Consider the following 24,474-nt stretch of genomic DNA (forward strand, 5'->3'; position numbering starts at 1 on the left):
CCGTCTTGAAATTCTTAAAAGTTTTGAACAAGGGGCCTTGTGTTGTCATTTTCCCCTGGGCTCTGTCCTGCCCACAGTGCCCTTCTTTTCGGACATGCCATACTTACTATATACTGCTCCTTCTATCGGCGGTCCCTCCCCCTACTTTTCTCCTGGTTAACACCAGTGTGCTTTTGGAGATTTAGTTCAAGTTCTTTCCCCCAGCTCCTCGTTCCCTCCCCAGGTTGGGTTAGACCTTTTCCTCTGTGTTATCACCATATCTGTGCTTCCCAAGACTTGAGTCCTTATCTCTCTCTCTCTCTTTTTAATGTTTATTTATTTTTTAGAGAGAGAGAGAGAGAGATAGAGTGCAAAGCAAGAGAGGGGCAGAGAGAGAGAGGGAGACACAGAATCTGAAGCAGTCTCCAGGCTCTGAGTTGTCAGCACAGAGCCCGAAGCGGGGCTCAAACCTACAAACTGTGAGATCATGACCTGAACTGAAGTTGGATGCTTAATTGACTGACCACCCAGGCATCCCAGTCCTTGTCTCTTTCGGTGACCATATTTCTCATCAGACTGTGAAGTCCTTGAAGACAGGGACTGTCTCCCACTTTGTCGTTCAGGCATTGGGATTTGCTGTATGAGTCCGGGATGCAGCATCCCTCTTACACATGGAGATGGGAATTCACAACTGATGCTCCATGGCAGGAAATGGTAGGGCAGCCCTTACCTCGAAAATGACTCACGGTATGGGTGAGCGGGACAAAAAGCCTGATTTTGAGTCTGAATTTGAGGACTTTCCCAATATAAATGGTGGCCACTTGAATGCACGAGGGAAATGCTTAAGCAAATATTTTTTCTTTTGCTTCATGGCGGCATGTGACATGAAGTTCAACCAGTGATCATTGACCTTGTGCTGACCATTGGAAATGCCCAAGGATGAAAAGGCACAGCCCTTATGTTTCTGGAGCTCACATTCTAGGGGAAAGGCCCAGTGAGATCCACCTAAATAATTTGAGAAGTAATTTGGCAGAAAGTAATTGAGGAAGTAATTTGAGAAGTAATTGCATTTGAGAAGTAATCGAGAAATAATTTGACAGGTTACCCAGGTGGGTGTGAGTTGAAGGCTGATCCCTGGTTTGATGTGTGTACTTGGCATGGGTGGATGCCCACTTTGTCAAGCACCTATTTTTCATAAGTATTCCAAGCACAGGTTTGTGCTCTCTGGGTACCAAAGAACATTCCAGACTAGAAAGCAGCAAACTTCACACAGCTGGCGTAGAGATCGTTGCTCTGCATTTTGTGGCCTTGGTGATATATCTTGTGTCCATCCCCAAATGCTCCAGAAGGAGCAGGTGTCTGTCTAGTGGTAATGAGATCATCTGTTTCCATTAGTCCCCACCGCACACCCGACAAGGTATTGGACTCAGCTGTCCAGGCTTCTCATGCAGCCCCTCTTCTCTCCAGCCTCTGCAGCTCCGTGAGCCCTTGAGCTCCATTCTGCTGACCATGTGTGAAGACCAGCCTCGCAGGCGGCTCCCCTTGCAGTCAGTTCTGGAAGCTTGTCGGGTTCATTGGGAAGAAGTGGCCGTATACCCAACCTCTGCCGGTCTCCACGTTAGACGGCTGGCTGGCTTGGTTCTGGGCACCATCTCGGAGGTCAGTGTAGATCTGCGCTTCTCAACCCAGGAGCCACTAGCTAGGGGGAGCTATTGACATTTACATTAGCTAAATTATAGTTAATTGAAATGCAAGTAAAATCTTCAGCTCCTCGGTCATACCTACCACGTTTCAAGTGCTCAGTAGCCACATGCAGCTGCTGATGACCATACTGGACACGGAAGATCTAGAACAATCCCAGCCTTGCAGTTCTGTTGGGCAGCGCTGGTAAAGATGATTGAGCAAGCCCAGATTTCTAATGTGGCTGAGATTCTTGGAATCTTTCAAAGAAGCTCTTTACACAAAAACAATTACATTACATGTTTGTAATCCATGAGTCAGGTCACCTGTCAAAATTCAACTAGGCTTCATGCAAGGAACTTTCCCTGACTGTGCCTACAGTCCCTGGCCCCTCCCTCCTTCTGCTATCTTGTGTCTGCAGAGGGTCCCCCTGCTGCACTTGTCACATTTGCTGCCCTGTGTGCTCCTCACCGCCTAGTAAGAGGCTGGCACATAGTAGGCATTTGGCTTACGTGGGGTTCCCTCCAAACAAAGCCAGAAATGGTGATGCTTATGCATGTTATTTATTGGGTAAGTGCCCGTAAGAGAGCGGGAGTGATGGAGGGAAGACAGGATGGGAAATAAGCCCAGCCAGAAGGTGGTCTCAGGTGGAGACAGCCCCCACCTGACCGCACAGGGGTGGAGTGGGGATTCTGGGGCAGAAATTACTTCAGCATTGGCCCCCTTGAGGCCGGGGCAGTGCTGGGACTGGGGAGAGGCAAGCGAGGTGCCTATGATAGAAATGCAAGGAGGTCTGCATTTCAGAGGAACCAGAGAGAGGCAGGGCTGGAGACTGGCTGGGCACCTGTGCACCAGTCCAGGGGGCTGGTTGGAGAACTGAGACCAAGACTAACACAGGGGCAGTGTGGATGGAGAGGAGGGGACTGCTGGGGTGGATGCTGTCCACAGTCAATCAGAAAATGCCTGCTCTGTCTTGTCCTCCTTCTTGGATCCCTTCTTTCTTGGCATCTGAACATGTTGCCCCTGTTCATTGAGCCGGAGGAGCTATAATGAAGCATAAAGCACACAGTAAGGTCGGTGGGGTGGGGGTGGGGGCAGACAGACAAGCAAGCAAACATGATATAATGTGTCATAGAAGGAGATGTGAGTGATGTGATGAGGGAAAGTGACAAAAGGACACTTCCCTCTGCCTTCAGGGCAGAAGTGGAGAGCTTTGAAAGTACAAAGAACATAGTTCTGGGTCTTGAAGGCACAGAGGAGCTTAGCAGGGAGACCCTAGCCAGTCGGGGGAGCACATGAGCAAAGGCACGGTTGTGCTTGAGTGCGCTGATATGGGGGGAGGGGAGTGAATTACTTCTAGGGCGCATGTGGGTGGTGGGGTCCGGAGCACATTCTGGTTGCCACTGTTAGGCTCTCACTGTGTGGACAGATATTTCTGAACTGACTTAATCTGACAGCCAGTCTGTATGTGTCTATATAAATGTCCCCTCTTGACTTTGGGGTGTGGATGTGTGATGCACTTGACCTTCAGGTGGAGAGGAGACTCATGGAAGAAAGCTCCTTGGCGCAGCAGGACAGAAGCTGCCTGCTCAGGCATAGGCTGCATCAGGCGAGCTGCGAGAACACAACAGTATGGGCCCTGGAGCGTCTGCACCCCTGCAGAGGTGGGTATGGTGCCCCGAGACTCCCACTCTACTGTTTCCTGCCCCGAGTGGGCCGGATGTCCGTGCCGTGGTGGCAGAGAAAACCCGGGCAAGCTCCCCTCTTCCAGAGAGCCCCCACAGGGAAGGGGCTGGGTCCTGAGGAAAGCTTCACCTGGAGCTATAATTTTGTGTGATATAAATCACACATAAATTTTTTTTTATTGAGTTTTAACTGTCCCAGCTGATAAGAACAAATTTCAACACACAACATAATGGAAGACTTTCTTTTCGTTAGTTTCCAGGTGGAGCAAAAGGAAAAGCAATCTGTAAAAGATTGTTTCTGTTGTTGCTGTAGGCGTGTCCAAGGAATGGTTTTTAGAATAATCTTGTCTCTACTCTTTAACTGGATCGGAGGTTTTTAAAAAAATTAATACTACTGTTTTCTGTCCCTAAGACAAGGTACTCTTTGCCACTAGGTTTTATTCTCCCCCTCAAAAAAAAAAAAAAAAACAAAAAAAAACAAAAAAAACTCCTCTGAACCCCCTGTAGCTGTCATTTCCATTTCACATGTGAGCAAATAGACTCAGAGAGGGTAAATAAGTCACACAGCCTGTAAGTCATGCTGCTGATATCCACTTGATTCAAGAGAGCCATGCTCTTTGCCTCTTCTCATGCCCTGTACTGTGCTGTTTGGTTAGTTTCAGAGAGAAGCACAGAGACCCAGAGTTCCCTGGAGCCCGGTCTGAGCACCTCAGCACCCAGTCACCATAGCCTCTCTGTTAGCAGGTAAGCAGTAAGGTGTCCAGGGGGTGGGCCATCCACGTGGGGACCGCTGTGTCTTGCTTCTTTACTGATTACTGATACAAAACCCTTTGCTTCTCCAGAAAAAGCTGACCCTATTCCATTGGCAGGTGAAAAAAAAAAAAAAAACACATTTAAGCAGATATGCAGCCAAGGTGATGAGGGGCCTGATGGCAGGTGTGCTTTTGGGCCATTCTGTCTCCCCTGGGAACCAAGTTCACGCTTCCATGTTGTGATTTTCTGTTGCCCCATGAGGCAGCATAGCAAACAACCACAAAACACGCTGTCTGAAGATAATGGTTTATTTAGCTCTTGATTATGGGAGTTGGGAATTCAGACTGTGCTCTGCTGGGAGGTTCTTCTGGACTCTGCCAGATGCCTTTGTGATTGGCTGCAGGCTGGCTAGTCAGCCTCACTTCTGGGGGTGGCTGGCTGTTATCTGGGGGTGCCCTGGATCTTCACCAGCAGGCTTGCCCGGGGATTGTTCTCATGACAATGGCAGAGCTGAGAAAAAGAGAGGGAGGGAGGGAGGGAGGAATAGAGAGAGGGAAGGAGGAAAGGACAGAGGGACAGAGAGATGCAAAGGGCAGGGGTCAGGGAGAAGCGGTTGGTTTGGGGATGAATGTAATATAGATGCTTAAATCTGCTCGAAACCACATGAGACGATATCCTCCTGCATCTGGAACATTAGGAATTTTGTAACTTGGGTGTTTATTTTTTTATGTATCGATTTGTTGTCCTTCCATGATTCGGCCAAGGGCTGTAGCAGTACTTGACGTCCAATACAGAGCTGGGGCTTGACAGGATGCAGTCGAGTTCACCTTACAGTGATTTTGCCTGCTATTTAAAACTCTATTTTTGGGGCGCCTGGGTGGCTCACTCGGTTAAGCGTCTGACTTCGACTCAGGTCATGATCTCACGGTTCGTGAGTTCGAGCCCCATGTTGGGCTCTGTGCTGACAGCTCGGAGCCTGGAGCCTGCTTCAGATTCTGTCTCTCTCTCTCTCTCTCTGACCCTCCCCCATTCATGCTATGTCTCTCTCTGTCTCAAAAAAAAAATAAACATTAAAAAAAATAAAACTCTTATTTTCTATTTGCCCAATGAAAACAGCTTTTTTTTTTTTTTTCTGATGCTGGAAACAATGTGTTTTTTTTATTTCCGAAACATTTTGTTCCTTTAAATTTTTTTAATTTTGAGTGTGTGTGTGTGTGTGAGAGAGAGAGAGAAGAGAGAGACCAAGCTGGGGAGGGGCAGAGAGAGAGGGAGACACAGAATCCAGAGCTGGCTCCAAGCTGTGAGCTGTCAGCACAGAGCCCGACATGGGGATCAAACTCCCGAACCGTGAGATCACGACCTGAGCCGAAGTTGGACGCTTAACCGACTGAGCCACCCAGGCTCCCCTACTTCCAAAACATTTTGAACGATATATAAAATTCTTTTTTCTTGAAACACTTCCTTTATTTTTTCAAATGTTAATTTATTTTTGAGAGAGAGAGAGAGCGTGTGTGTGCTTGTGTGGTGGAGGGGCAGAGGATCTGAAGCAGGCTCTGTGCTGACAGCCGAGAGCTGATAGGGGGCTCGAACTCACGAACTGTGAGATCACACCCTGAGCCAAAGTCAGGCACTCAACCTACTGAACCACCCAGGCGCCCCTGAACAATATATTAAATTCTAAGCAGGAAAGTCAGAACCTCCTGCGATCCCATCACCTGTGTCAGGGTGTTCAGGAGCTGGCGTCACAGGACCTGCCTGTCCTGAGCACAGTGAGCCAAAGCAGGGTCTTGGGAGTGGGGAAGAAGTGGACTGTGGCCTTGCACCTCAGACCCCGCCCCGCTCCTTCCCTATGCAGCCCTAGCTGCCTCATTGGAAAAGTGGACACGGTAATTTCTCCCATAGTCGTGGGGCCAAGGCTAAGTGCGAACACACCCTGTCCAGCTGAGCACCTGCACGTGTGGGCTTTGACTGCTGGAGGCTGTTTCCGTTGTTAACCATCTCTCCCCTTCTTGACCACTGGCCAGTGCTCTTCCAATTGAAGTTCCCCCAAATCTTCAGGAGGGACCGCGGCTCAGCTCCAGCACCGCTCTGTCTGTGGCAGCAGAAATCTCACAGCCGGCAACTCCTTCTCAAAGGGCTTTTCTGCAAAGGAAAGGAAAGGTGAGCAAAAGGGGCCCAAAGGACGTTCTCCAGAGAGATGTGAGTGGGGACCTGTGTGTGGCTGACACAGTAGTTGAAAGTGGGCAGGTTCCTCTGGGGGTGGGGTGGCCAGGCCCCCTGGGCTGAGATTTGCAGAACTAAACTAAAATAAACTTTATAGTTGCAATCCGGGCAATAGGTGTTTACTGAGTGGCCTTGCTGTGGTAAGTGCTGTGTAGGATAGAAGGTTGAAGTAGCCAGGTCCAGCTGTTCAGGAAGTTGACTGCCATCAATGTGGGGTAGTGGCAAAACAAGGCATATGAAATAAGAGGGCTGACAAGGCCGAATGTACTTGGAAGGGGGCCTTGTGAGCAGGCAAAACGCAGGAGCAAAGGTTTGGGTGAGCAGAAAGGGAAGGGAGATTCTCCATTCTGCTTGGTACACAGGGTAATAGGGTTTGGGCAAGTGTGAGGAGTAGAGGCTACAGGGTAGCCAGGCCAGGATGCCTTGGCCTTGACGTCCAGGTTGACAGGGGGGATGGATGTCCAGTGGTCCCTGCGGTGTGCTCATGCCTCCGGGAACAGTGTCTCCTTGCAGGCAGGCCGGTCTCTCCTGAGGGTCCAGCTTACTAAGCCTGCGCTGGAAGGTGAGATCAGGGGTGGTCCAGGGTGCACCTTCTGCTGGACACAGCCCTGGAACCAGCCAGCAGAGCCACTTGTGGTGGTTAGAAGAGAAGCACTCCCGTTCCTTGAACAACACTGCCATGAGCTGAAAAATTGTCTTAATAATCACACAAGCCCTCAGTGATCCCGAGGGGATCAGGGCCCCCTGGAGCAAGGACGCACCCCCGCTGGGCTGGCTGCTTGCTGAGGAGGCTGCCTTTGCCAGGCGTTCTGCCTGTGCATCTAGATCCCTTTGGGGATCAGACTCAGGTGCCCCCAGAAAACCTTTGTCTGTTGCAGACAGATTTGCTTAAAGCTCTTTAATTCGAGAGTAGTTGAGCCTAGAGCAGCTTCAGGACATCCTCCCCCTTGTGACTTTCAGCTCCCACACTCTCCGCCAGGCCCTGATGCCCTCAGAGGGCACTCGCAGGTTCTCATGAGCTTGGTTGGTTGGGGGGGGGGGGGAATGTAGACAGGGTCAAGGAGGCCTTTTTCACCTTCTTTGATTTTTCTTCATGATCACTCACTAAGGACGCTTCTACTGGAAACTCTTACAGGACGCAAGTCACGTGCCAGCTGCCCTTTTGAGACAGGAGTCTTGTTGATTCTTTTGGGGAACACATTTGTGGGCCCACACAATCCTATCACTCTCTGGTGTTAGATTTGGGCAAGTTTCTTAACCTCTTGGAGCCTCAATTTCCTGCCCAATGCCTCGAGAATAATCACCCCACAGGATGATGGCTAGGTCTAAACAGCGATGGTTATCAAAGTATTTCCCGGTCACAAGCGTGATATAAATAATGTGCAATTGGGAAGAGCTGCCCATGTACCTTAGTGACTCAACATGCAGAGCTAGGAAAATGTTTCCTCAAACTTAAATCTAAAGGTATTTTTACTTTAGAAAATCTCTTGCGTTTAATATCTATTTGTCTCATATAATGTGTTTTATGATTTTGATACATATAAAAGATTATGTAACGATGCGTGAATTATGAAACATGTAACGAAGGAGACACCCACCATAAGAGCACTATACTCACCATTAAGACTTTGGCTTTGAAATGTCCAGCCTAGCTGGGGCCTCAGCCCAGTTGGGCCCCATTTCCCTGGAGTCTATTTCCTGCTGGCTGTGGGGAAGGGGGAATAGATAGGGGATGAGGGGAGATGAGCCCATGGGGGAAGCCCAGTCCCAGAATCGGGGGGGGGGGCCCAGATCCCTGGAATGTGACTTCTCTTCTGACCACAAGTGACTCCGAGTGTTTCCCACAGTTCTCCAGGCCGGAGTTCGTCTTGCTGGCTGGAGAGGCCCCAGTAACTGTGCACCTGCCTGGATCAATTGTGGTAACCTTTGGGTTGACTGGGCAGGGGTGGAGGGTGGGGAGGGAGCTACACTGCTGGGAAGGCCTGGAGGCCGACTGACCCCTGAGTGGGGTCTCAGGCTGGGAGGGCCCTGGGGGGGGGGGGTTCTCACTCTCTCTTCCAGGCTCCTGCCAGAGCCCTCTGCCAAGTCCCACTCCTGCTTCCCGTCCTTCAGCACTTCCTCTTCTCCTTGAAGACGAGCCTTCTGCTACTTCCAGCTCATCCTGCTTGGCTTTCCAGATGCAGCTCAACTTTGTCACCTTAATGAGTCAGGAAATATTGTTTGAGCATCTAGTCGGGGCCAGGCCCCACTCCAGAACCCAGATCTATGTAATGTGAGCAAAATGGAGTCCTTTCCACCTGGAGCTTACATTCTAGCATATTCGTACTTGTCCATTTGCTGAGGTGGAAAAGTCAATCTCCTTTCCCTCAGCTCTGTTGCCCCAGCCCAGGGAAGACTGTGGGGCCCCAAGGGGTTCAGCCTCTGTCTGGAGGGGCACTCGGTGTCTGGACTGAGGGTGGGCAAGACACTTGTCCCTGCTGATATACACTCAAAGGGCTTTCGTGATACCAGACCAGAGTGGGGACAGCCACTGCCATGACCTGCTCCAAGATGTCTTGGGGGTATGTGTGCTTTACTGAGACCTTCCTGAGCCAGCCCCCTGCAGAGGAGGGGAAAGATAGGCTTCCCTGGAGAGTGGAAAGGGGCAGCGGGAGGGACAGGTTGGGCTGGGCTGGAGCACCAGGGTGTAAGGGAGTTTGCAGCCAGGACCTGTCCTGGCAGGTGGGCAGCAGAAGCTTCATTGTCCCATTGGGCCCCACTTAGAAAACACACGTTCAAAGGCACAACTATTAAGAATTTCAAGGGGGCCCTTGTAGAACATTAAACCCAAGCAGAGGGCCCTTCAGAGCACATGGGTGCCCCCACACCTCTCTCTCTTAGCCTCTGCACCAGAGTGCCTCAGAGTGTATTGTGTGATCAGCCCTGCCCAGGATCATGTAGGAACCCTTTCATACAGGGACCTCAGTTCCACACTGGCCCCTGGAATGTGGGGGCTGCCCCTGGGTGCCACAAGGGTTGGGATGTGGTCACAGGCATGGTCTCCATGACACTAAAGTCACACATGTCAGTGTCCATATCCATGACTGTCCTCTAATGAGGACTTTCTGGATGGAGGTCCAGGCCAGACCCCTGGCTGGGCTTTGGACACAGGTGATACTCAGCCTATGTCCTTAGAGAGGCCAGGGCTCTGAGCACAAGGTGCCATGGAAGTAGAAAAGGGAGTGGGTGGCTCTGCCCTCCAGGCCACAGACAAGGATTTTGAGCCAGACCTCAAAGACTGGTAGGAACCCGCCATGTGGGGAAGGAGAGGAGGAGTATTCTAAGCAGGGGACATTGCATGCAAAGACACAGGCAACAAGCCCATGTGGGGGCAGAATGATGGGTGGCTGAGCGGTGGCAGCTGTGGTCAGGGTGGGGCTGTGGTAGCAGATGAATCTAGAATTAATCTCAGCAGGGTGAAGAGAGAAGTCTGGCTGCTGCTTATCTTTGGATGTGGCTCTGCTGACCAACTTCTCGGTTCAGAACAATCCCCTTAACTCCTATCTCCTCACTGGATCTGTGCCCACCCCTATTCTCTCTGCTGTGCACTGGGGGTGGGGGTGGGGGCTGGAGGAACAGATTCAGGGTGATTGACACCCCTGGGACATATGATCCATGGATGAGGTCCATGAGAAGCCTAAGCCCTTCTAGGAAGCGGAGCCCAAGGGGCAGCTGGGGTTTCAGCAAGGGGGAGACATCCACTGGACCTGCCTCCCAGCCTTTAGAGTCCCTGCAGAGCCTTATAGAATGCAGACTTGAGTCCAGTTCTGCCTCCTACTAATTCTGGCACCGTCCCTTCCTATGCTTGTCATCCCTTAACTAGTATCTTTGAACCTCATTTTTCATCTACGGTGTGGGAACCCTAACATACTTATCTCATAAGGTTGTTTTTCATTAAGTGAGACAATGCGTATAAAGTGCTTAGCACAGTAGCTAGCCCACAGTCAAGACTCCTGTCTCGTAAGTTATTGTTACAATTGATACTATTATCATTTTCAGACCAGAAAAGGGAAATCCTATTTGGCTCTCAGGGCCCTCTGCGTGGTGCTGTTGAGTGGGCAGTGTCTGGAGGTGAAATGTGACATTATGTCAACGGCAGGAGCTGTCTTCAGTGCTGTCATGTCTTTTGTCAACCTTGGGGAGCTCACCTGCTTTGGCTTGGCTTACATGAAAGGTAAGCGTGTGTGCATAACCTACTGCTGGCCTGGTGCCTCACGTAACCCAGATACCTGGTTACCTGAACCCTCTTCTTTCTACGAAAATTGCTTGAGGCTGCGATGCCTCACCTTGCGCATTTAGACATCAGTTAGCATGGTGAAGCTTCAAGTGCTCATTGCAAAGTGTCAAGGGAGTGCAGGAGATTATAATGAAATCGTATATGTAAGAGGCTATGGGTTTCTGTGATTTGCCGGGTCTGGTTGATCTGGTTGATCAGTCTCGAAGCACTGATGCTAGATAAGTGAATGTTAAAAGCATCTCCATGTAGGGATGCCTGGGTGGCTCAGTCAGTTAAGCGTCCTACTCTTTTTTTCTTTTAATTTTTAATGTTTTATTATCCATATATGAAAGAGAGGGAGACAGAGCGTGAGCAGGGGAGGGACAGAAAGAGAGACAGGAAGATACGGAATTCAAAGCAGGCTCCAAGCTGTCAGTACAGAGCCTGACGCGGGGCTCGAACTCACGAACCGTGAGATCGTGACCTGAGCCGAAGTAGGACGCTTAACTGACTGAGCCACCCAGGTGCCCCAAGTGTCCTACTCTTGAGTTCAGCTCAGTTCTTGATCTCAGGGTTGTGAGGTCGGGTCCCCCCGACTCTGGGCTCCACACTGAGCCTGGAGCCTACTTAAAAAAAAAAAAAAGCAGTTCCATATAGATGGGAATGTAAAATGGTGCAGCCACGGCAGAAAGCAGCAGAGCGGTTTCTCAAAAAATTAAAAATAGATTTGTCGCATGATCCAGCAATTCCACTTTTGCACACATACCCAAAATAATTGAGAGCAGAGTCTTCAAGAGAAGTTTTTGCACCCATGTGTGTAGCAGCATTGTGTGCAGTAGCTAAACTGTGGAAGCTCCCCCAAGTGTCCATTGGCAGATGAATGTGTAAGCAAAGGGTGGTATGTACGTATGATAGAACATGATTCCAACTTAGAAAGGAAGGAAATTCTGACCTATGCCACAACACGGACGGACCTGGAGGATGTTGTGCTGTGTGAAATAAAACAGTTGCAAAAAGGCAAATATTGTAGGACTCCAACTGGGTGAGGTACCTAGAAGAGGCAAAATCATAGAGACAGAAAGAATGGCGGTTGCCAGGGGCAGGGCGGAGGGGGAGTAGGGGGTGTGGTTTAATGGGTACAGGGTAGCAGTTCCAGTAGAATTCTGGAGGTGGGTGGTGAAGATAGCTGCATGGCAATGCGAATATACTTAACAGTACTGAACTGTACCTTCAACTGTGGTTAAGATGGTAAATTTTTTTATTATGTGTATTTTACCACAATAAGTTTTTTTTTTTTTTTAAATTTCCATCGAATCATACAGGACTAACGGGAACTCAGCACCCCACCCAGGAGCCGTTATGAAGACCTTCCCCTTTCCCAGTTCTGCCCAGTTCTTCCCTTTTACCAGCTCTGCCCTTCCATTAGGGACTCCTATTTCCAGCCATGCAATTATACCTTTGCTGTAGTTGACGCTAAGTGCTGTGTGGGAGAATGGAAAGGAGGTCGAGTTTGGATTATTTGGGCTCTCAGGTTCAATCCTGGCCAGCCCCTCTTGCTTAGGAATCATAATCTTGGTGTTTCTCTATTCTCCCATCCCCAGTGGGAGGGGCTCGGGAGCTTGTTGTGGGGTCGGTTAGTGTCCAATGGGGCGGGGGGACAGCATGGGGTAGGGGGTGTCCTTTCTCCATAGCTCTCCACAGACCTCCGAGAGACCCCTCTCCTAAGTAAAAGAACGAGCACGATACGCTTCGATGTGATGGACTGATGTTGGCTCGATCTTTTGTAAAGTGTGAAAAGAAGAATCTTTAGGAAACACTGTATCTTTATTGATCTGTAACATGCAACTTAAAGAAAACCAGTGTGCTTGTTCTGAGTCCCAACCTTGTGTGTATCCTGGACTGTTTCCCCCCAGTCAGGTGTGTGTCCTAGACCCCTCCATGTGGGCATTCCTGAGCCACTTAACTGGGATGTTCTGAGTAAAATGCTCAAAAGTCCCCAGTGTGGGGCTTGGAAATAAACCCACTGGGAGGGTTTGCTAGCCAAACAGTAATGGACACCTGTGTATCAACTGGGGAGAAGTGGCCCCAAGGGAAGGGTGAGTTGGTGTGAGTGGTCAGATTCAGGAGCAAGGGCTGAGGGCAGAGGGGGCAGAGGTCTGGGCGCCGTGTGGTGAATGCTATTTTATCTTCTCTGGAGACCTTCCTTTCTCCAGCACACGCAGCTTTTGAGAGAAAGGGCTGGTTATCCACTTAAAGGGTCTGCCTTCCAAAACTTGGCAGAACTCCTGTGCCCGAGGAACCTGCTGCAGTGTGCCTCTGGGCTGAGAGACTGACGCATGGAGAAGGGTGTGGGCAGAGCAGGGCTGGGGCAGGCCTGTGGGGGTCCCAGAAGGAGTGGGGGAGGGGGTCAGGCTTCAAGTGAAGAGAGCAGAGGTGAGGAGGCAGTGCCTGCAGTGGCTGGGGCTGATTCACCGTCCCTCCTGGCAGTGTTGGGGGACAAACTCAGCAGGGGTTGAAGTCCTGAGCTTGGAGTGGAGTTTCCAAGCTGGCAACATTCAGGTCAGAAGGCAAAGATGACTCCACTTAAGCCCGGTCAGTTTGCTGGGGCTGCTAGAACAAAATACCATAGACTGGGGAGATTAAACAACAGATCTTTATTTCTCACAGTTCTGGAGACTGACAAGTCCAAGATCAGGGTTTGAGCTTTGTCGGGTTTGAGGTTCTGCTCCTGGCTTGCAGATGGCCACCTTCTCATGGTGTCCTTACATGGCAGAGAAAGTGAGCCCTGGTCTCTTCCTTTTATTACACTAATCCCATCATGGAGGCCCCATGATAAACCTAATTACCTTCCAGAGGCTCCCCATTCCCCCATTACATTGGGGGTAAGAACTTTGGGGAGATACAGACATGCAGTCCATTTCATGCCCATGGCTGGGGAAGTTTAAGAATGGTCCAGTTGGGGCAGAGGGCCTGGCCCATGGCAAAGAGCAGAATAAGTAGTCATTTCTTTGTTTTTGACTTTATCTCTATAGATAAATAGCTGGAAGGCAGTTATTAAGTGATTTCTTCTCTGAGATAAATAATCACATTTCTCCTCTTGGCCTGAGTTCCTCTTCTTTGACTCTCTCCTCTCTGTTTCTGACTCCTGGCCCCTCCACAGACCCAGCAAAGGTCCTGTGGCAGCAGGTGTCCAGATGACTTGCTTTTCTCCTGTTTGACCCTTCTGGGCAGAGCTCAGGGCTGTGGGTGTGAAGGAGTGGAGTCTGTCTGACTGCCCTTCCCTCTCTGTTTCAGACAAAGAGTTCTTTTTCTTGGACGATGAAACCAGGCTGTGCAAAATAGCCCCCGAAGGCTGGAGTGAGCAGCCCCAGAAGAAGGCCTCCTCAAATACCTTCACACTCTTTCTGAGGATCAAGTTCTTTGTCAGTTGCTGTGCACAGCTCCAGTGAGTGCTCCAAAATTTTTCATTTGTTCCTTCAGGGACCTGTGTATGTGCTGGCTGATGTTAGAGATAATGGGTGACAAGTGCTTGGTGAATGGCAAATTACGCATAAATAACAACAGTCATCGTGGTCGATCTTGCTGGTTAGATTCCAATATGACAGAACAGGGGGAAATCAGTATTTGGGTCCCAGTCAAAATGAGAACTTGCCCTTTTGTTTCAAACGTGGTCCACTCAAAGCCAAAGTTCTCCCTTGACCCCAAAATGACCCTCCCCGAGCCGCAGATCAGGGTTGGAGGAAGGGGTTATGTGTGGCTTCGGAGTTGGGTAATTGCCTCTTTATTCCTTTGCTTCCTGAAAACAACATCTGAGCGTCAGTTTTCTCACTTGGACCACGGCAACAAACATCTCCGTGGGTGTTGTGTCAAGTGCTTGGCACACAGTAGCCCTCAACTTGTGGCAGGAGGCATGATGTGGGTAAAGGAGACCACACTCATCTTGCTGGCATCGCCCTCTGGGTTCTTTTAGCTTGCACCCCATCTTTTCTCCTTGCCCTGCTTCCCAGACTGAGAAAACCCTCTGGTTTTAGTGTTCTTTCCCCCTCTCAGCATTCCAATGACCCTTATTCCTGCATCTCTTTCCCAGGAACAGCCAGGCAAGGCACCAATTTTATCTGCAGCTTCGGAAAGACATCCTGGAGGAGAAGCTGTACTGCAATGATGAGACGCTGCTGCAGCTGGCGGTCCTTGCCTTACAGGCTGAGTTTGGCAACTACCCTGAGGAGGTGAGGGTGGAAACCTGGGGCCTGTGGTGGGGTCCTTGGAGAAGCAGTTATGGGAACGGTTAGAAATGTGGAGACTGAGACTTTGAGAAGTTTTCAGCCTCTACCACTGAGACTGAGGTAAATGGGATCCATCCACTCACCCATCCATGCATGCATGCATCCATCCATCCATTTATCCATCTATCCATCCACCCATCCACGCATCCATTCATCCATCGATGCACCCATATATCCATCCATGCATCCATGCATGTGTTCATCCATCCATCCATCCACCCATCCATCCATCCGTCCACCCATCCATGCATTCATCCATCCATGCATCCATATATCCACGCATGCATGCATGCATCCATCCATGCATCCATATATCCACGCATGCATGCATGCATCCATCCATCCAACAAGCTTTCACTGAGTGCTTTGCTGGGTTTTGGGGGTACAAAGATGGACAAGTCAAGTGTCTACATTGTAATGTACTTCTAATTTGAGGTTTCTCCTAAAAATAATAATTTGCTAATTTATTGAGTTCCCATCCCCTTCATCATCACCAATAGGAAAAGACAACCTTTATTAAGAGATCACTCTGTACCTACCGTTGACCTAGAATTTTCCCACAGTGTTAACTCACTCAATCCTCATAGCAACATTGTATTACTCACATTTTCTAGAAGAACAGTCTGAGACTCGTTTGCTAGAAAATGGTAAAGTCTAAATTTGAGCTTAGGTGTGTCTGACTCCAAGGCCAGTGCTGATTCTGCTGGAAACATTGCTTCTCAGAGCTTTACTCTTTTTGGCCAAACCCTTGTCCTTGCAGCAGAATCACACATATATTCCTTTGACTGATTTTGCCTATGATGGTCTCGTATTACAGTACTCAGGGAGTTAGTAGAGGCTACTAGCTATTTAATTTGCAGATGCATCACAGCAAGGAGGGATGATGTTAAGCGATTTACTTACTTATTTAGGATTCAAAGTGGGGACACAAGACAGGAAGGAGGGACCAGCCAGGTAAGCTGTGACAGAGAGCAGTGCAACTTTGCTCTGGGTTCAGGAAGCCCCTACCCGTGTTCCAGATGAGGGGAAAGGGGCTTGGCCACAGACCTCAACTGAGACTGAGTCATGCGACCCAGCAGTGTGACGTGGCATGCAGTTGTGGAGGCCATCTCTGGCTGTGTCGGTAGAAATGGAGAGGGAAAAGTGAGCAAGCAAGGTGGGCTCCCCACCAGCCCACTGGGCTCTCTCTTGGATGGTATTGCCATCATTATGTGACATAAGCTGGGTGCCTCTAGGAAGTGCTTACCTTGGAGAAGCTACGCTCAAGAGAGAACCTGAGAACTGCGTGAAGGAAGAATCCACTGCTCAAAGGGAAAAATGTAAAAGGCTTAATCCCTGTTCCCCGGGGCCTTTGACTGCTTTCCGGAAAGTATCTGTACACCCATCCCCACCTCATGTACCCTCCAAAGCCAACCCCAACCTCACAACTTTCCTGGCCTCCCCATAAGTAGAAGGAACCCCACTCTGGTCCTTGGTCCTTTTTGACATCTCCTCCACACCCCTTGGCCAGAAGAAGGGATGATTCAGCACTCTTTTGATAGCAAGTGACAGAAAATCAAGCCAAGCTCAGATTGGCTTGAATGAAACGTGTAATTTACTGGTTTGCAAGACTCAAGTGTTCAGGTCCTGCCTACCCTTATGACAGGCTTCTAGTCCTTTTACTGCTTACCTGGTAGCTTCTTCCTATCTCTTTTTAGCCTCCAGGCCTGGGGTCCTAACCATGCCTAGGGCTTGCTGGGCTCAGGGATTCAAATGACATCAACAGGACTTGGGCTTCTGTATCTCTGGGCCGTGCTCTCCTCTTTCAGTTTTGCCTTCGGTGGCTTCCGGATTCTACCCTCCAGGTTGCAGCCTGGCACCAAAGGGAGGGTCTGTCTCTCTCTCTCTTTCTCTCTTCTTCTCTCAGTAATGCCATGGAGATCCTACAGTTCTGTCTCATTGGTTCTGATGGGGTCATGTGCCTACTCAAGCCAGTCACTGTGCAGGGAGATGCCATGCTCTGATTAGTTAGACTTGAGTTACATGGCCACCCCGAGAACCAGGGTAGAGTTCACACTATGCAAATACACGGACTGAGGGGAAGGAAGGATGGTTCCCATTTCCAGAAAGAGAGGAAATGGTTTCACATGGCTAAAAATATGTCTACCTACCAGTGAGCACTTAGCGGTTGGCAATGCTACATCCTTGGTGAACAAAGGAGCTGCGTTTAGCCAAAGTTCTGAGTCCGCTGGGGTCATTTTGGTCTGGCCTTGTGTTATGGGCTGAGGAATGTTCCTCCAAAATTTATGCATTGAAGCCTTAACCTCTGGTACCTCAAGAATGTGATTGTATTTGGAGACGGGCTCTTTAAAGGGGTGATTACATTAAAATGAGGCTTTCTGGTCGGGTCTTAGTCCATTCTGACTGGAGTCTTTATCAGAAAAGATTAAGACTCACAGGGAGACACGAGGGATGCTGGAGCACAGGGGAGAGACCAGGTGAAGACAGGGAGAAGATAAGCACTTGCAAGTAAAGGAGAGAGGCCTCAGAAGAAACCACCCCTGTCAACACCTTGATCTTGGACTTCTAGCCCCCAGAGCTGTGAGAGAATAAATGTCGGTTATTGAAGACATCCAGCCGGTGGCATCGGTTATGGCATCCCAGCAGGCCAACGCACCTGGAGTCGGAGAGGGAGAAGCTGCAACCACCAGAGAGTCTGGACGCCTTGGTGGAGATCTGTGTCTTTAGTCCTCACACAGTGTGGGATGGATAGTGTGCCTGTTTGCCTCAGTAGCTGGGTTTAAGAGCGAGGACCAGTTCAAAAGTTAAAATGGTTCTCGAGAGCAGTGGCTTTCAAATGTTCTGTGCTGTGACCCAGGTTTGAAAAAGAAAAAAAAGGTAGACATTATAACCCAACCCATGTGGGTACGTACATAGAACAGAACCGAAACAAAAGTTTAGGAAATAAGATGTACCCTTTCTGTACCTGTTACACATTGGTGTTTCCTATTCTACTGTAGTTCATGCTGGTTATGAACCATAAACCATTAGCTCGCTAATGTGTTACAAGCTGCAGTTCGAAAAACACTTTTTAGCCCGTAGCATTCTCGTTTTGCTTTCTTCCCAGTAGATCTTCAGAAGGGACAGCCATGTCCAGAGTCTTCCAAGGCCCTCTTTATTCCTCACCCTGCCGCATTTTTCTCCAGAGCATTTACCACCGCCTGCGTGGTATACGCATTTATCAGCCATCCTCCACCTCCAGCACCTCCCCCAGATTCACGGAGCCTCGCCCTCTCTCACTGCTGTGGACGAGAGCAGTTCCAAGACGCTCTCTGCTGTCCCCACATGGGCTCCCAAAGGCAGACACTTTCCTTTTCTCTTGTATGTGTAAAGGCAACAGATTACACAAACCCACTCATCTGGGCACCCACACCCTCAGTCCTAATTTATGGAGGGCCTGCTCTACTCTTGGTATCATCTAAGCCCTATGTCAACCCTGCAAAGTCCGTGTTATTTCCATCGGCAGTTGAGGAAAATTGCGCCTCTGTGAGCTTAGGTAAGCTGGTGAGAGCACAGCCAGGACTCACTTCCAGGACCTCGCTTCACTGTGAGCCAGGCACTGCGGTGGGCGCATCAGAGGGTGCTTGGGGAGACGCAGAGAGGAGGGCCTGCGCCTGTGTCCGTGTCATGGGGGGGGGGGGGGGAGCGGTGTGGCAGGAGGAGAGGGCTGCAGGCATTTCCCTGCAGCCCTAGCTAAGGCGGCTGTGAGGCTGGGCGGCACCACCAGCCAGATCCGGGAAAAACCTCGTGTGCCCCCCTAAGGGGCTTATATCTTGTTGGATAAATGGTTCTAGGGCTGGGGGGAGAAATTTAATTTGGAAACCACTGTAGTGAAAGACTGGGAGCCGCTGCAGAATTCTAAGCAGGGAAGTGACATGATTACATTTGCATTTTAGAAAGGAAGACAAAGACATGTTGGTATAAAAATAAATCTCCTTCATCACATCAATGCGACAGAACAGCTCTTCCTCTGGGTGTCTCCCCTTCCAGCCTTTGATTACACGTGGGGATGTTATACAGGTGTAAGCATTGCCGCCTGCATTTGCATTCCGCTTTCCTGCTTGCTGACGCGCCTTCCTGCGGCCTTCCTTGTTATCATCTGCGATGATGACAGTGGGAGCCTTAGCAGGGCTGGACCTCTGCTCACTTTTCCAACCCCGCCCCTGTCAGGCATCACCCGGAAGTGCCACGTAAGTGGTAACTACTGCTGTTACTGTTCCTGTTGCTTCCGATCTTTCTTTGTGATCAATGACATAGAAATAAATGCTTCTGCTAGGACATTTTTAGTTGCATATTGACTTCTTCTCTTGGACATATTCCTAGCTGGGTCAAAGGTCCTAAGTGCTTGTAGGTTCATGGCAAAATTGAGTGGAAGGTACTGAGATGTCCCGTGTTTTCCTTTGCCCCCACACATGCACAGCCTCCCCCATTATCAACATCCCTCACCGACATGGTACATTGGTTTCAGTTGATGAACCTACATCGACACGTCGTCGTCCCTCAGAATCCGTTGTTTACGTTCATGTTCGCTCTTGGTGTTGCGCGTTCCATGGGTTTGAACAAATTTATAATGACACGTGTTCACAATTAGAGTATCATACAGTAGTTTCACTGCCCTAAACATGCTCTGTCTTCCATATATTTGTCCTTCCTTCTCCCCCACCCCCACCTGCCAACCATCCCCTGGCAACTACTGATCTTTTTTTTATTGTCTCCATGGTTTTGCCTTTTCTAGAATGTCATATAGTTGGAATCACACAACATGTGGCCTTTTCAGATTGACTTCTTTCAGTTAATATGCATTTAAGTCCCGCCTCCCTCCCCCCCCCCCCCCCCCCGCATGTCTTTTCATGGCTTGGTAGCTCATTTCTTTTTAGCTCTGAAAAATATTCTGTTGTCTGGATGTACTATAGTTTATTTATCCATTTCACCTACTGAAGGACATCTTTTGCTTCCAAGTTTTGGCAATTATGAATAAAATTGCTATAAACACCCACGTGCAGGCTTCTGTGTGGACATACATTTTCAACTGCCTTGGGTAAATACCAAGAAACATGATTGCTGGATCATATGGTAAGACTATGTTTGGAAGACAAATTGTCTTCTAAAGTGGCTGTACCATTTTGCATTACTACCGGCAACGAATGAGAGTTCCTGGTGCTCCAAATCCTCACCAGCACTTGGTGTTGTCAGTATTCTGGATTTTGGCCATGCTAATAGCATTCTGAATGCTTTTTTATGCAGCAGATTGCTGAGCAATTTCTTTCCATTTGTGTCTGAGCTTAGCTCAAAACTGGCATGGGCTAGCTCTCAGTTGAGGATTCTTAGTCCATGGCCACATGGGGATAGGTCTGTGCCATACCAGGAAATGGGGATGCTTCCCTTCAGATCCCCTCACCAGACTGACCTGCCCATCACCAGCCCTGAGAAGGCAAGATCCTCCCAGTTCCCAGCTGCCTTTCTCATGGGTAATTATCCTCAGCTATGGGGAAATGACTTGGCCAAGTTTAAGCTGGGAGGGGCTGTCTAAGACCAGGACATGCTGATTCAGGAGTATAAGGGCAATTTCAGCTTCCTCTGAAAGTTCTGTCTTCCTCATTCCTTATAGTGGACCCTAAGACCACCCCTCCAAAACTTTTTTTTTAAGTTTGCTTATTTATTTTGAGAGAGGGAGAGAGAGAGAGGGGGAGAGAGAGAGAGCATGTGCATGCGTGAGAAAGCGGGGCAGGGGCAGAGAGAGGAAGAGACAGAATCCCAAGCAGGCTCCATGCCATCAGCACAGAACCCAATGTGGGGCTTGAGCTCACGAACTGTGAGATCATGACCTGAGCTGAGATTACCCCTCCAAAACTTCTGCATACCTCTCTGCCCCAGAGTCTTTATCAGGGAACCCTGCATCAGACGGCGAGTGATGCTGATCTCCTAGCTGCTCACTGTAGGGTGGCAGCCTCAGGTTCCCTAAAGACTGGATGGAGGTTCAGGCTTGGGGTAAGGTGGGGCTCTCAGATCTCTTGTTCAGGAGACAACATCTTGATCCCCTCGTGGTGAGATGCCGGCATAGGCAAGACCTCCTTTGTGAGAATGTGACAGTGTACTAAGAGCATATGCAGACCGGAAATGCTAAATGCATAAAAAGGAACAAAGTTTTGGGGCTAGGGTTTTGCTGTGACTTTTGGGAAGTGGTGTGGCATCGGGGAGGGTGTGAGAGCTTTGGATGACCGAATCTTGTTTCTGTCACTAAGTGGTGTGATCTCGGCCCTGTTGAATGACTTCCTTCCTTGTTCATTTTGTTCATCCTGCCAGTGGCAATAGAAATATCCTCACAGGATTACTGTGGGATGGAAAGAGCTAATGTGTTCTGAGGACCACCTGGCATACAGAAGGTCTCAAAAACAGGTGGCTCCTTTCTTCTCTCCCTTCTATTCATGTCATATGGTTTGGGCCAACTTCTGATACAGTGTAAAATGTTACCCTTGGTGGGCACTTCAAGGGAGCATCCTTGCCCTGGCACCCTAACTGGAGTTTGGGTTGCAGAGGCTTTTGCTGTGCTCAGAGTTCCATAAAAGGCACCTTGACTATGCCCCCCCCCCTTTTTTTTCCTGCATCTTTCCAGCAGATAGAGAGTAAAGCTTATTTTCGAGTTGAAGATTACATCCCAGCGAGTCTAATTGAGAGGATGACTGCTCTCCGGTTGCAAGTTGAAGTCTCGGAGATGCACCGTCTCAGTCCTGTGCTCTGGGGAGAGGATGCCGAGCTGGAGTTCTTGAGGGTAAGAGCTCTGTACTCTTGAGAGGGGGTGTTGGTGTTTAAGGGAATGCAGCCAGCCCTCCCCTCTGGAGCTTTCTCTTGGGGATTGGATGTGCTTAGACCCACAAGGAGGTATGAGCGAGGGACTTGAGACTGGGAGGAAGGAAGCTCTAACATCCTGCAGGGCAAGGAGACTGTTCTGAGAGCAGGTGGCATATTGGAAATGATCCCCCCAAATTTAGTGGGCTGGGGTGGGGATGGTAGGGCCTTTCTTTAATCACAGAGTTCACAGTCACTTTTCTCACAGAGACATACGGGAGAACACTCAAGTACAAAACTGGGGTATGAGCCAAAAGCAAAGCCATGGGAAGACCTCTGGTTTCCGGCCTTCCAGGCAACTGTCCTCCGCACAGCACAGATGGTGTGGTCCGTGCATATGGGTATGGCTCTGGTCCACACTCTCTTCAGCCCTCAAGCAAAAGCAGTGGCATTCCGGTCCCTGATATCTGTGGTACACACAGAGCCTAGGATGGATAGCCTTTGTACACTCCACAACATACCAGCTCTGGGCCGAGGGCTGCATGGAATGGAGACAGAGAGAACCTGCTCCCTGCCCGCCAGGGAGTTCTACATCTCCTGGGGAGGAAAGACAGGGACCCAGAGACTTGCATAGTGTGCTATCTGATGAAAACAATAACAATGTGTCAGGAGAGGAGGGAGGGGTGCTTTGCTGGGGGCAGATGGAGCTGGGAGGGGGGCACATGGGAGCCCCCACCCCCTCCAGCCTGGCTTCCCCAGGGCAGGACGCTTGGCTGGCCTTTACAGCTGAGGAGCTGTTTCAAAAGAAGCTCCGAATTTATACATTTCTCTGTGCAAAAGTCTCTCAAGATGGATAGAAACATGTCCATGATTTATTTTTATCTTATTTTTTGCCTTTAATAGAGATGGGCATTGGAAAGCAGACCTGCCCAGGGGAGATCTGGCCTTTTCTTTTTGGTGTCATTTAATAGACTGTCTGTAACACCTTGCACATGTGAGTCCACAAGCACTTCATCTGAAACGCCCTGATGGCAAGGCACTCACCGCTTTCTATAACCCAGCATTCGTGCATGCTGCTTGTAAGAGGATGCGGCCTTCCTTTGATGAGGGACAAGTGCGCACCTCAAAGCCATCAGTGCACATCTGATGGAGGGTGGCCACAGAACCACAGAACCAGGGGGGGAGCCAAGGGCTAGGGCCTGCGGGGGCCCCTGTAGGACCGAGAATGCCCACCTGATCCCCCCTCCCGAGGCTCCAGCTTTGTCTGCCTGGCCCTGTGTCCCTCCCTCTCCTGGTTGATTGATGGAAATTGATTGTGAAGGAAGCCACCATCTCATAAGCAGAAATACAGGAAGACTTTGCCTCAGTCATTGCTGGAAAACAGCGAATAGATTTGGCTTCATTCGCATGCCATCTTATCAGTGTTGAGGAATACTGGCTTTTAGTTCCCCGTGGTGGCTGGTTGGGCTTGCTAAGGCTGTGTGCCAGCCCTGGGGCGTGAGACACCCACACGAGAGGGCTTTGTGACCCCCAGAGCACTTTGCGACCCTTCTCTTTTGGGTGAGTGTTTGTTAAGCAAAATCCCCCCACCCCCATAATGATAAAAGTAACAATTTGCTCGGAATTCTGTGGAGACAGCACAGTTATATTTTGTTGCATTAATTCTTTGTTCTGTGCGTTCACACTGTGTATACACATACACATTTAAAATTGGGTTTATATTATATATGCAGTTTTGTGTATTTTTATAATTGCCTCTCACCAACATTTTGAAACTTTATTTTAAATCAGCACACGATGTACCCTAAATTTTTTCTCAATACTCTGTTGTTTGGCACATAAATTGTTTTTAATAGGGGACTATCTTAAACAATACTGAGATTAGCACTTTTTCTACATAAGTCTTTAGCTGCATTGGTGCTTAATTTCTTAGGGATAGAATCTCATGAGTGGAGTTACCGGGTCTCAGGTTATGAACGTTGTAAACATTGTTGACAAATATTACTAAGACACTCTACGTTTTAGTCCTTTCTATACTTTTCTTGTCCCCTCTACTAGGCTGTAAATGTCAGGGCCCTGAATTCTCAGAGCCCATCACAGAGCCCAGTTACTTCACGAACAGTCACTGGATTATTTAATTACAGTTCCTCGTGGCTCCTCTTTTCTATTATCAGATGGTGCCTCTTGGCCTCCAGTTCACCGATGACTAATTCTGCTAGTTCAGTTTGGGTCAGCCAGTTTGGGTAACGCTGAATAACATACTCTGGAAGATTCACAACTACATTAGCATATTAATCCCAGAACAACCTGTTCAAAGTTTACTCAATGTTTTCCAGACTTCTTCAGCCATGGAACCATTTTTTCCCACCTAACTAGGGGTTTCGATATTCTATTAAGACATTTTATTTTCTTTTCTTTCTTACTTTTTTTTTTAGCAGTTGAAATCATACTGGCTGTATCCTGTGTTTTACCCCACTTTAACATGTGCGTTCCCCAGATAATTACAAATGCTTTGTAAATATCCTTTCTAAAGGCTGCCTAATGATCCCTTTTAAAGTAGTATTGCCTTTAGGAAATATTTATCTCTGGCAGCTGGTCCCCCAACCCAACCTCGCTAGTCGACACCAACCATGAGAAGGGTTTGTCTTAATTACGCAGTATATTTTCTTAGGACGGATCCCCAGGAATGGAATTACAGGGTCAAAGGATCATGAGTTGTTATGAATTTCTTGACGGACAAGTCTGTTTGTTTCAACAGTTTTCAGTACAGCAAGGGTGCTGCATAGGCTGG

The 24,474-nt window shown here is 49.1% G+C and overlaps 1 protein-coding gene across 6 annotated transcripts in view; it reads left to right on the forward strand.

Moving 5' to 3' along the window:
* The window catches only part of FRMPD2 (FERM and PDZ domain containing 2), a 101,082-nt gene that overhangs the window by 22,468 nt on the left and 54,140 nt on the right, over window positions 1-24,474 (forward strand). For 4 of the 6 annotated variants that reach the window (XM_078434501.2, XM_078434503.2, XM_060642231.3 and 1 more), the window contains 9 exons: window positions 1,447-1,638; window positions 3,191-3,323; window positions 4,001-4,088; window positions 6,122-6,257; window positions 8,168-8,239; window positions 10,359-10,533; window positions 13,870-14,020; window positions 14,663-14,801; window positions 21,511-21,666. In XM_078434501.2, the coding sequence (XP_078290627.2) occupies window positions 1,447-1,638; window positions 3,191-3,323; window positions 4,001-4,088; window positions 6,122-6,257; window positions 8,168-8,239; window positions 10,359-10,533; window positions 13,870-14,020; window positions 14,663-14,801; window positions 21,511-21,666 (1,242 nt within the window). The remainder of the gene's footprint in view (window positions 1-1,446; window positions 1,639-3,190; window positions 3,324-4,000; window positions 4,089-6,121; window positions 6,258-8,167; window positions 8,240-10,358; window positions 10,534-13,869; window positions 14,021-14,662; window positions 14,802-21,510; window positions 21,667-24,474) is intronic. The other 2 variants (XM_078434502.2, XM_060642232.3) reach the window with 1 other exon arrangement.

The sequence above is a fragment of the Panthera onca genome, chromosome D2 (assembly GCF_046562875.1).
Source record: "Panthera onca isolate mPanOnc1 chromosome D2, mPanOnc1 haplotype 2, whole genome shotgun sequence".
NCBI lineage: Eukaryota > Metazoa > Chordata > Mammalia > Carnivora > Felidae > Panthera > Panthera onca.